Source organism: Oncorhynchus nerka, linkage group LG19, assembly GCF_034236695.1.
Source record: "Oncorhynchus nerka isolate Pitt River linkage group LG19, Oner_Uvic_2.0, whole genome shotgun sequence".
Lineage (NCBI taxonomy): Eukaryota > Metazoa > Chordata > Actinopteri > Salmoniformes > Salmonidae > Oncorhynchus > Oncorhynchus nerka.
In genome coordinates this window covers 39524740-39538247 of record NC_088414.1, presented here as the reverse complement: position 1 = coordinate 39538247, position 13508 = coordinate 39524740, and the positions used below count along the sequence as shown (strand labels likewise).

General features: G+C 47.5%; 1 protein-coding gene across 1 annotated transcript in view; it reads left to right on the top strand.

Moving 5' to 3' along the window:
- The window catches only part of ubl3a (ubiquitin-like 3a), a 62274-nt gene extending 57633 nt beyond the window's left edge, over positions 1-4641 (top strand). Inside the window, exons 4-5 of the mRNA XM_065004936.1 lie at positions 1972-2049; positions 4331-4641. Of these exons, the coding sequence (XP_064861008.1) occupies positions 1972-2049; positions 4331-4383 (131 nt within the window). The 3' untranslated portion in view covers positions 4384-4641. The remainder of the gene's footprint in view (positions 1-1971; positions 2050-4330) is intronic.
- The last annotated feature ends 8867 nt before the right edge of the window (positions 4642-13508 follow it).

Below are 13508 nucleotides of genomic sequence, written 5' to 3'. Positions count from 1 at the left end.
CATCTAGCAACCCAAAGGATCCAAGTTCGAATCTCATCACAGACAACTTCAGCATGTTAGCTAATTAGCAAATGTTCAAATACTTACTACTTTTTTAGCTACTTTGCATCTACTTAGCATGTTAGCTAAGCCTAACCCTAACCTTAACTCTTTCAGCTAACCCTTCCCATACCCTTACCCTTTAACCTAACTCTTAAACTTAACTCTAACCTTAACGCCTAGCTAACGTTAGCCAGCTAGCTAACGTTAGCCACCTAGATAGAATTTGTAACATATCAAACATTTTGCAAATTCGTAACATATAATACGAGTTGTAATTCATACCATATAACACAACATGGGTGATGGACATCCACAAATGAATACATACGATACGAAATGTAACATATCATACTAAATGGAGCGTCTCGGATTTACGTACAGAATAATACAAAATGCTCTGAGACCATGTTGGGAATCCACAGAATATTAACCTGGGATACGAAGAGGGATTGGAACAGGATTTCAGACGGATAGGAGGCTCTGGAGGCTCATCCTGACATGACCCTCCTGCATGACAATGCCACCACGCACAGAACGAGCAGAACGGCTGATTTACTGCAAGACAGGAATGTCAGTGTTCTGCCATGGCCAGCAAAGAGCCTAGATCTCAATCCCATTGAGCACGTCTGGGACCTGTTGGATTGGAGGGTGAGGGCTAGGGCCAATCCCCGCCAGAAATGTCCGGGAACTTGTAGGTGCCTTGGTGGAAGAGTGAGGTACAGCAAGAACTGGCAAAGTCCATAAGGAGGAGATGTACTGCAGTACTTAATGCAGCTGGTGGCCACACCAGATACTGACTGTTGCTTTTGATTTTGACCCCCGCTTTGTTCAGGGACACATTATTCCATTTCTGTTAGTCACATGTCTGTGGAACTTGTTTATGTCTGTTATTGAATCTTGTTATGTTCATACAAATATTTACACATGTTAAGTTTGCTGAAAATAAAGTGAGAGGATGTTTCTTTTTTTGCTGAGTTTATAAGGAAATAAATCAATTCGGCCCTAACTACAAAGTGAAGGAAAAGCAGCCAACAAGTACTCAGCATATGTGGGAACTCCTTCAAGACTGTTGGAAAAGCATTCCAGGTGAAACTGGTTGAGAGAATGCCAAGAGTGGGCAAAGCTGTCATTAAGGCAAAGGGTGGCTACTTTGAAGAATCTCAAATAGGAATATATTTTGATTTGTTTAACAATTTTTTGGTTACTACTTGAATCTATAGGTGTTATGATGTCTTCATTATTATACTTTTAAAAATGTGTTTTGGTGGGGAGGGGGGGGGGGTTCCTTCCGTAATTGTCTGCATCATTTCCAATCCCCCAATTGATTAGTCGTTCAGCAGTCTTATGACTTGGGTGACTGGAGTCTTTGACAATTTTTCGGGCCTTCCTCTGACACCGCCTAGTATATATGTCCTGGATGGCAGGAAGCTTGGCCCCATGTACTGGGCCGTACGCACTACCCTCTGTAGCGCCTTACGGTCAGATGCCGAGCAGTTGCCATACTAGGCGGTGATTCAACCGGTCGGGATGTTCTCTATGGTGCAGCTGTTGAAACTTTTGAGGATCTCTTTCTCTTGTTTATGTCCACGTCCTGTCTCTCTGTCTCTCTGTCTCTCTCTCTCAGGTCTCTCTCTTTCTTTCTCCCTCTTCTCTCCTCCCGCTCCCTCTCTCTTTCTCTCTCTCTCTCAGGTCTCTCGCTCTCTTTCTTTCTCCCTCTTCTCTCCTCTCAGGTCTCTGTTTCTCTGTCTGGCTCCTGTCTCTCCTCTCTCTTGGTTGTGTATTCTATGTTAGATCAGTTAAATGATGATAGTTATGATGATATATTGTCTTTGTAACAAGTCTTTGTCTGTTAACGCTGTTCTACTCTGTCACTCGCACCCTCCTCCTCCTCTCCTCCTCCTCCCTCCCCTCCTCCTCCCCTTCTCTCAGCTCTCAAACTGCCTCTGGGGAAAACCACAGTGATGCATTTAGTTGCCAGAGAGACGTTGCCTGAGCCAAACTCCCAAGGTAACCCGCTTTTCATTTATCCCACCTTCCAGACTTTTAATTCATCCCTTGTTCCTCCCCCTCACACTAAAACACAGTAATAGATGATGCCTTTACTGTAGATGATGGTAGTAGTTATTTCTGTTTGTTTAGGAACAGCTAATGATCCATGATGAACATTTCTAACCTTATCCCAGTCCTATACAGTGTAATAAGACGTCTGTTTCAGTAAGCGTATGCAAAACTATTTAAATAATGACAGACGGTTGTTTTTGTTTCAATGATACTCTTTTTTTAGAAAAAAGGTAGATTTCTCAACAATATTGCTACTAAACAGTATCCTGACAGTGTCCTGACCGTGTCCTGACTGCGTCCTGACCTCGTCCTGACCTCGTCCTGACCGCGTCCTGACAGTCTCCTAACCGCCTCCTGACCGTGTCCTGACAGTGTCCTGACCGCCTCCTGACAGTCTCCTGACCGCCTCCTGACAGTGTCCTGACCGCCTCCTGACCGCGTCCTGACCTCGTCCTGACCGCCTCCTGACAGTGTCCTAACCGCCTCCTAACCGCGTCCTAACAGTGTCCTGACAGTGTCCTGACCGCGTCCTGACAGTGTCCTGACCGCCTCCTAACCGCGTCCTGACCTCGTCCTGACAGTGTCCTGACCGCCTCCTGACCGTGTCCTGACCGTGTCCTAACCGCGTCCTGACCGCCTCCTGACCGCCTCCTGACAGTGTCCTGACCGCCTCCTGACAGTGTCCTGACCGCCTCCTGACAGTGTCCTGACAGTGTCCTGACTGCCGCCTCCTCACAGTGTCCTGACAGTGTCCTGACCGCCTCCTGACAGTGTCCTGACAGTGTCCTGACCGCCTCCTGACCGCCTCCTGACCGCCTCCTGACAGTGTCCTGACCGCCTCCTAACAGTGTCCTGACCGCCTCCTAACCGCGTCCTGACCTCGTCCTGACCGCCTCCTAACCGCGTCCTGACCTCGTCCTGACCGCCTCCTGACAGTGTCCTGACCGCCTCCTAACCGCGTCCTGACCGCCTCCTGACCATGTCCTGACAGTGTCCTGACCGCCTCCTAACAGTGTCCTGACCGCCTCCTAACCGCGTCCTGACCTCGTCCTGACCGCCTCCTGACAGTGTCCTGACAGTGTCCTGACCGCCTCCTAACCGCGTCCTGACCTCGTCCTGACAGTGTCCTGACCGCCTCCTAACCGCGTCCTGACCTCGTCCTGACCGCCTCCTAACAGTGTCCTGACCGCCTCCTGACCGCGTCCTGACCGCCTCCTGACCATGTCCTGACAGTGTCCTGACCGCCTCCTAACAGTGTCCTGACCGCCTCCTAACCGCGTCCTGACCTCGTCCTGACCGCCTCCTGACAGTGTCCTGACAGTGTCCTGACAGCCTCCCTGAACCGCCTCCTAACTGACAGTGCGCCCTGACCTGTCCGTCCTGACAGTGTCCTGACCGACCGCCTCCTCCTAACCGCTGACCGCCTCCTCCTGACCTCGTCCTGACCGCCTCCTAACAGTGTCCTGACCGCCTCCTGACCGTGTCCTGACAGTGTCCTGACCGCCTCCTAACCGCGTCCTGACCTCGTCCTGACCGCCTCCTGACAGTGTCCTGACCGCCTCCTAACAGTGTCCTGACCGCCTCCTGACCGTGTCCTGACAGTGTCCTGACCGCCTCCTGACAGTGTCCTGACCGCCTCCTGACAGTGTCCTGACCGCCTCCTGACAGTGTCCTGACCGCCTCCTGACAGTGTCCTGACCGTGTCCTGACCGCCTCCTGACAGTGTCCTGACCGCCTCCTGACAGTGTCCCTAACCGCGTCCTGACCGCTGACCACCTCCCTGACCGACCGTGTCCTGACCGCCCTAACCGCCTCGCCTCCTGACCGCCTCCTGACAGTGTCCTGACCGCCTCCTGACAATGTCCTGACCGCCTCCTCACAGTGTCCTGACAGTGTCCTGACTGCCTCCTCACAGTGTCCTGACAGTGTCCTGACCGCCTCCTGACAGTGTCCTGACAGTGTCCTGACCGCCTCCTGACAGTGTCCTGACCGCCTCCTGACCGCCTCCTGACCGCCTCCTGACCGCCTCCTGACCGTGTCCTGACCGCATCGTGACCGCATCGTGACTGTGTTTGACAGGGTGCTGACCACATTCCTACTGTGTTTGACAGGGTGCTGACCACATTCCTTCTGTGTTTGACAGGGTGCTGACCACATTCCTACTGTGTTTGACAGGGTGCTGACCACATTCCTACTGTGTTTGACTGTGTGTTGTGTTCCTTCTCAGGTCAGAGGAACAGAGAGAAAACTGGGGAGAGTAACTGCTGTGTCATCCTGTAAATACCCACCTCCATCCCTCCCTCACCCACATCCCTCCCTCCCTCCCTCACCCGCCCACCCACCCACCTCCATCCCTCCCTCCCTCCCTCACCCGCCCACCCACCCACCTCATCCCTCCCTCACCCGCCCACCCACCCACCTCCATCCCTCCCTCCCTCACCCGCCCACCCACCCACCTCCATCCCTCCCTCACCCGCCCACCCACCCACCTCCATCCCTCCCTCACCCGCCCACCCACCCACCCACCTCCATCCCTCCCTCCCTCACCCACCCACTCACCTCCCCTCCCTCCCTCCCTCCCTCCCTCCCTCCTGCACCCACCTCCATCCATCCCTCCCGCACCCACCTCCATCCATCTCTCCCTCCCGCACCCACCTCCATCCATCTCTTCCTCCCACTCCCACCTCCATCCCTCCCTCACCCACCTCCATCCCACCCACCTCCGATCATCCATCCCTCATCACCCAGCCACCTCCATCCCTCCATCACCCACCCACCTCCATCCCTCCATCACCCACCCACCTCCATCCCTCCATCACCCACCCACCTCCATCCCTCCATCACCCACCCACCTCCATCCCTCCATCACCCACCCACCTCCATCCCTCACCCACCCACCTCCATCCCTCCCTCACCCACCCACCTCCATCCCTCCCTCACCCACCCACCTCCATCACCCACCCACCTCCATCCCTCCCTCACCCACCCACCTCCATCCCTCCCTCACCCACCCACCTCCATCCCTCACCCACCCACCTCCATCCCTCCCTCCATCGCCCCTATCTTGGATCCAACCAACACACTGTCCTGTCCTGCAGTCTCTCTAGAATTCTGCTGCACACACACACACACACACACACACACACACACACACACACACAAAACATTCTGTGTTCCTCATAGCAATACAGTGCACTTGCTCATAAACTGTGTGTGTGGGCCGGTCTCTCTCACTCAGACTTAACCACTAAATACCCCCCCCCCTCCCCTCCCAACACACACACACCCTTTGACCACCCACTTATCTAGATGTGCTGTCTGTCTCCCATAGTGCAGCAAAGCATTGACGTGCCTGATCAGAACACACACACACACACACACGCCTGTGTCCTTTTTACCTCCCCCTCTATCACTTGTGTATATGCCCTTAAATCTTACACTAGTGCATTGACAGACCGATACAGTCTTTTATTCACTCATGATGGTTCTAGCCAAATACTAACAAACACACAAACAAACTGTGTTATTTGACCGTAATATCATGTGGTTGACTGTGTTTTGACAGTCGGTCCTCTCCTCCTTTCTGACCAGTCAGTGTTTTAGATCATTCCTCCGTCAGAACCCTCATCCCCCCTTTTCCCCTGAACGAGGAGAAAGAAACTGAACAAGGGGAAGAAAGACAGACAGATCTCCCTTCTTCCCCGTTCCTCCTCACCAGAAAGACAGACAGATCTCCCTTCTTCCCCGTTCCTCCTCACCATACAGACAGATCTCCCTTCTTCCCCGTTCCTCCTCACCAGAAAGACAGACAGATCTCCCTTCTTCCCCGTTCCTCCTCACCAGAAAGACAGACAGATCTCCCTTCTTCCCCGTTCCTCCTCACCAGAAAGACAGACAGATCTCCCTTATTTCCCATCCCTCCTCACCAGAAAGACAGACACATTTCCCTTATTTCCCATCCCTCCTCACCAGAAAGACAGACAGATCTGTTGAATACCTCTAGTGTTGTGATGGGTCGGGTCTGCTTGCCAATCCAAGCCAAGGGAAAGAACCAATCTGGAATTAAGTGTTATTTTCTTTCAAATCTCTTTCTTCTTCACTTAAAGAAAGATAATGGCTTGGATTTTTTGCACAACAATGAACGCATGTGCCCTACCCAGCCCCCCCCAGCCCCCACCACCACCGAACGACCTGTAAAAAGAGTTTCTTATTTTACTTAGTATTTTTCCAATGGGAATAATATTTAAAAAAAAATAAACTAAGGTAACATATGTGTAGAATATATTGAATATAAATATTCTCTAGAACATGATGATGCCTCTAGATCCTGTTGATGCCAGTATTTTGATGTTTTTAGTGTCTCTGTGTGCACCATCATTAACTAGCTAGCTTCCTAGACAGAAGTTCAAACTGTCACCTTGCTGATGACGCTACAGTACGTCCCAAAGGACACCCTATTTCAGATCTAGTGTGATACTTTTGACCAAGGCCTATAGGACCTGCGAAAGACTAGTGCGGGAGGTGCACTTGTACATCAAGCTGCCTTAAACTAAAGAAACAGGAGATGGGCTCCTGCCTTATGGGCTTTTCTGGCTCAGACAAGGCTACTTACTTATGTAGGGTCCTGGTCCAAAGTAGTGCACTACATAGGGAATAGGGCCCTGGTCCAAAGTAGTGCACTATATAGTGTGCCAGTTAGGGCATAGTCAACTTGTTGTCCTTTAAGCAGCAAAACAGAACCATCATCCTAATCATTGACATACAGAACTATTTGAAACATTTTTTTAAAATGTGTTTTTATTTTCTGTAATTTGTTTTCAATTGTTCATAGTTTAATATAATCCTTTTTTTCTTTCTCTCTCTGTGTGATTTATTTAGCTTTGTAACAGCACTAGGTCTTAAAGGTTCTGTCCCAAATGGCACCTTATTCCCTATATGTTGTACTTCTTTTGACCAGGGGCCCATAAGGCTCTGGGCCAAGAGGTAGTTCACTATGAAAGGAAATAGGAGGCTATTTGGGATGTAGCCAAATATTATAGTTTATATTGCTCAGTGATCAGGGTTTCAGGCTGTACAGTGATAATATTGAAAAGCATTTTCTAAATGATTGTAAATAGCACTAATCTAATGCTTATCCCCTATACCCCTCTTCCAAACTTCAAATGGAATAAATCCATCTGTCAACTAAATAAAGATTAATGAAGTGCTGCCATTGATTTATGACTTGATCCATCTATTAACTAAATATAGATTATTGAAGTGCAGCCATTGACTTATGTGATCATTACTCTCATTAAACAATCATTATGTTGCGCCTTGTTACTTGTCCCTGTCTTCTTGTAGCAGCCATTACACACACACACACACACACAGACTGCCCTTTGTCCTCTCTAGTGCCACTCGGGGGCAGACAGACAGACAAAGGCGTAATCTCTTACAGTAACAGGACCTCCACTCAACACACCAGTGTGTTTCATTACACCAAGCACAACACAGGACTGTCAGTGATATTACACCACTCACTGACTCACTCAGCCCAAATACTGGCCTGCTGTAGTCTGTTGTAGAACCCAAATACTGGCCTACTGTAGTCTGTTATAGAACCCAAATATTGGCCTGCTGTAGTCTGTTGTAGAACCCAAATACTGGCCTGCTGTAGTCTGTTATAGAACCCAAATACTGGCCTGCTGTAGTCTGTTATAGAACCCAAATACTGGCCTGCTGTAGTCTGTTATAGAACCCAAATACTGGCCTACTGTAGTCTGTTATAGAACCCAAATATTGGCCTGCTGTAGTCTGTTGTAGAACCCAAATACTGGCCTGCTGTAGTCTGTTATAGAACCCAAATACTGGCCTGCTGTAGTCTGTTATAGAACCCAAATATTGGCCTGCTGTAGTCTGTTATAGAACCCAAATACTGGCCTGCTGTAGTCTGTTATAGAACCCAAATATTGGCCTGCTGTAGTCTGTTATAGAACCCAAATACTGGCCTGCTGTAGTCTGTTGTAGAACCCAAATACTGGCCTGCTGTAGTCTGTTGTAGAACCCAAATACTGGCCTGCTGTAGTCTGTTATAGAACCCAAATACTGGCCTGCTGTAGTCTGTTATAGAACCCAAATACTGGCCTGCTGTAGTCTGTTGTAGAACCCAAATACTGGCCTGCTGTAGTCTGTTATAGAACCCAAATACTGGCCTGCTGTAGTCTGTTATAGAACCCAAATACTGGCCTGCTGTAGTCTGTTATAGAACCCAGATACTGGCCTGCTGTAGTCTGTTGTAGAACCCAAATACTGGCCTGCTGTAGTCTGTTATAGAACCCAAATACTGGCCTACTGTAGTCTGTTATAGAACCCAGATACTGGCCTGCTGTAGTCTGTTATAGAACCCAGATACTGGCCTACTGTAGTCTGTTGTAGAACCCAGATACTGGCCTACTGTAGTCTGTTCCGGGATTCTTCCGATGACATTGAGGAATACACCACATCAGTCACTGGCTTTATCAATAAGTGCATTGAGGAATACACCACATCAGTCACTGGCTTTATCAATAAGTGCATTGAGGATGTCGTCCCCACAGTGACTGTACGTACAGTGCCTTGTAAAAGTATTCACCCTCTTGGCATTTTTCCATTTTTTTTGCATTACAACGTGTCATTTAAATGGAATTTTACTTGGATTTCATGTAATGGACATACACCAAATAGTCCAAATTGGTGAAGTGAAATGAAAAAAAAAACGTGTTTAAAAAAATTATACAAAATAAAAAAGGAAAACTGGTGCTTGCATTTGTATTCACTCCCTTTGCTATGAAGCCCCTAAAAAGATCTGGTGCAACCAATTACCTTGAGAAGTCACATAATTAGTTAAATAAAGTCCACCTGTGTGCAATTTAAGCGTCACATGACCTGTCACATGATGTCAGTATATATACACCTGTTCTGAAAGGCCCCAGAGTCTGCAACATCACTAAGCAAGGGGCACCATGAAGACCAAGGAGCTCTCGAAACAGTTCAGGGACAAAGTCAGGAAGTACAGATCAGGGTTGGTTCTAAAAAAATATTTGGAACTTTGAACATCCCACGGAGAAAAAAATGGAAGAATATGGCACCACAGCAAACCTGCCAATAGAGCACAGTCCACCAAAACTCACATACCAGGCAAGGAGGGCATTAATCAGAGAGGAAACATAGACCAAAGATAACCCTGAAGGAGCTGCAAAGCTCCACAGCGGAGATTGGAGTATCTGTCCATAGGACAACTTTAAGCCGTATACTCCACAGAGCTAGGGCTTTACAGAAGAGTGGCCAAAATCCATTGCTTAAATAAAAAAATATGCAATCACATTTGGTGTTCGCCAAAAGGCATGTGGGAGACTCCCCAAACATATGGAAGAAGGTACTCTGGTTTGATAAGACTAAAATTGAGCTTTTTGGCCATCAAGGAAAGCGCTATATCTGGCGCAAACCCAACACCTCTCATCACTCCGAGAATACGATCCCCACAGTGAAGCATGGTGGTGGCAGCATCATGCTGTGGGGATGTTTTTCATCGGCAGGGACTGGGGAACTGGTCAGAATTGAAGTAATGATGGATGGTGCTAAATCCATGGAATTCTTGAGGGAAACCTGTTTGTCTTCCAGAGATTTGAGACTGGGATGGAGGTTCACCTTCCAGCAGGATAATGACGCTAAGCATACTGCTAAAGCAACATTTGAGTGGTTTAAGGGGAACATTTACATGTCTTGGAATGGCCTAGTCAAAGCCCAGACTTCAATCAAATTGAGAATCTGTGGTATGATTTAAAGATTACTGTACAGCAGCAGAACCCATCCAACTTGAAGGAGCTGGAGCAGTTTTGCCTTGAAGAATGGGCAAAAATCCCAGTGATTAGATGTGCCAAGCTTATAGAGACATAGCCCAAGAGACTTGCAGCTGTAATTGCTGCAAAAGGTGGCTCTACAAAATATTGACTTTGGGGGGGGGGGAGAATAGTTATGCACGCTCAAGTTTTCTTGTTTGTTTCACAATAAAAAAGATTGTGTGTAAATCAAATGATATACAACCCCCCCCCAAAAAAATCAATTTTAATTCCAGGTTGCAAGGCAACAAAATAGGAAAAATGCCAAGGGGGTGAATACTTTCACAAGCCACTGTACAATAACCATACCCCAACCAGAAGCCATGGATTACAGGCAACATTCGCACTGAGCTAAAGGGGCATCTTTCAAGGTGTGGGACTCTAACCCAGAAGCTAATAAGAAATTCTGCTATGCCCTCCGATGAACCACCAACACAGGACTAAGATTGAACCGTACTATACCGGCTCCGACGCTCGTCAGATGTGGCAGGGCCTGCAAACTATTACAGACTACAAAGGGGTGCTTCCCTTTTGCCGTGAGCTGCTCAGTGACACAAGTCTACCAGATGAGCTTAATAACTTCTATGCTCGCTTTGAGGCAAGCAACACTGAGGCATGCATGAGAGCATCAGCTGTTCCGGACGACTGTGTGATCACACGCTCCGTAGCCATAAAGTGCTTTGAAAGGCTGGTAATGGCTCACATTAACACCATTATCCCAGAAACTCTAGACCCACACCAATTTGCATACCGCTTTAAACAGATCCACAGATGATTCAATCTCAATCACACTCTACACTGCCCTTTCCCACCTGGACAAAAGGAACACCTATGTGAGAATGTTATTCATCGACTACACCTCAGCATTCAACAACATAGTGCCCTCAAAGCTCGTCACTAAGCGAAGGATCCTGGGACTTAACACCTCCCTCTGCAACTGGATCCTGGACTTCCTGACGGGCTACCCCCAGGTGGTAAGGGTAGGTAACAACACATCTGCCATGCTGACCCTCAACACGGGGACACTGAAAACTCTCTCCAGGCCTACTCTATTAGCTCAATGTTTCTCTTTGAATAGTAGTTGTCCCTACACCAGGGGTGGCTCACGTTATCCACAGAGGGCCAAACCAAGCAGATTAAATCAAAGGCGTGATGTCGCCAAGTGCATCATCATCGAAATGCCCCTGTGGACCTGGTCAAAAGTAGTGCACTAGATAGGGAAGAGGGTGGCATTTGGGGCACAAGATTTTGGAGAGAGTCTGCAATAGTCTATTGTCCTCCCTGTCATAACATACCTCACACTGTTAGTAGTCTGTTTCTCTACTTGTACATCATCATCAGCTCATTTATCACTCCAGTGTTAATCTGTTACATTGTAATTATGTAATTATTCACTCCTATGGCCTATTTATTGCCTACCTCATGCCATTTGCACACACTGTATATAGACTTTATTTTTTCTACTGTGTCATTGACTTGTTTATTGTGTTATTGGCTTGTTTATTGTTTACTCCATGTGTAACTCTGTGTTGTTGTCTGTGTCACACTGCTTTGCTTTATCTTGGCCAGGTCGCAGTTGTGAATGAGAACTTGTTCTCTACTAGCCTACCTGGTTAAATAAAGGTGTTATAACGTACCTCACACTGTTAGTAGTCTGTCCTCGTTGTCATAACGTACCTCACACTGTTAGTAGTCTGTTGTCCTTGTTGTTATAACGTACCTCACACTGTTAGTAGTCTGTCCTCGTTGTCATAACGTACCTCACACTGTTAGTAGTCTGTTGTCCTCGTTGTTATAACGTACCTCACACTGTTAGTAGTCTGTCCTCGTTGTCATAACGTACCTCACACTGTTAGTAGTCTGTCCTCGTTGTCATAACGTACCTCACACTGTTAGTAGTCTGTCCTTGTTGTTATAACGTACCTCACACTGTTAGTAGTCTGTCCTTGTTGTCATAACGTACCTCACACTGTTAGTAGTCTGTCCTCGTTGTCATAACGTACCTCACACTGTTAGTAGTCTGTTGTCCTCGTTGTTATAACGTACCTCACACTGTTAGTAGTCTGTCCTCGTTGTCATAACGTACCTCACACTGTTAGTAGTCTGTCCTCGTTGTCATAACGTACCTCACACTGTTAGTAGTCTGTCCTTGTTGTTATAACGTACCTCACACTGTTAGTAGTCTGTCCTTGTTGTCATAACGTACCTCACACTGTTAGTAGTCTGTCCTCGTTGTCATAACGTACCTCACACTGTTAGTAGTCTGTTGTCCTCGTTGTCATAACGTACCTCACACTGTTAGTAGTCTGTTGTCCTCGTTGTTATAACGTACCTCACACTGTTAGTAGTCTGTCCTTGTTGTCATAACGTACCTCACACTGTTAGTAGTCTGTCCTCGTTGTCATAACGTACCTCACACTGTTAGTAGTCTGTTGTCCTCGTTGTCATAACGTACCTCACACTGTTAGTAGTCTGTTGTCCTCGTTGTCATAACGTACCTCACACTGTTAGTAGTCTGTTGTCCTCGTTGTCATAACGTACCTCACACTGTTAGTAGTCTGTTGTCCTCGTTGTCATAACGTACCTCACACTGTTAGTAGTCTGTTGTCCTCGTTGTTATAACGTACCTCACACTGTCAGTAGTCTGTTGTCCTCGTTGTCATAACGTACCTCACACTGTTAGTAGTCTGTCCTCGTTGTCATAACGTACCTCACACTGTTAGTAGTCTGTTGTCCTAGTTGTTATAACGTACCTCACACTGTTAGTAGTCTGTTGTCCTCGTTGTTATAACGTACCTCACACTGTTAGTAGTCTGTCCTTGTTGTCATAACGTACCTCACACTGTTAGTAGTCTGTCCTCGTTGTCATAACGTACCTCACACTGTTAGTAGTCTGTTGTCCTCGTTGTCATAACGTACCTCACACTGTTAGTAGTCTGTTGTCCTCGTTGTCATAACGTACCTCACACTGTTAGTAGTCTGTTGTCCTCGTTGTCATAACGTACCTCACACTGTTAGTAGTCTGTTGTCCTCGTTGTTATAACGTACCTCACACTGTTAGTAGTCTGTCCTTGTTGTCATAACGTACCTCACACTGTTAGTAGTCTGTCCTCGTTGTCATAACGTACCTCACACTGTTAGTAGTCTGTCCTCGTTGTCATAACGTACCTCACACTGTTAGTAGTCTGTCCTCGTTGTCATAACGTACCTCACACTGTTAGTAGTCTGTTGTCCTCGTTGTCATAACGTACCTCACACTGTTAGTAGTCTGTTGTCCTCGTTGTCATAACGTACCTCTGACTGTTAGTAGTCTGTTGTCCTCGTTGTCATAACGTACCTCACACTGTTAGTAGTCTGTTGTCCTCGTTGTTATAACGTACCTCACACTGTCAGTAGTCTGTTGTCCTCGTTGTCATAACGTACCTCACACTGTTAGTAGTCTGTCCTCGTTGTCATAACGTACCTCACACTGTTAGTAGTCTGTCCTCGTTGTCATAACGTACCTCACACTGTTAGTAGTCTGTTGTCCTCGTTGTTATAACGTAC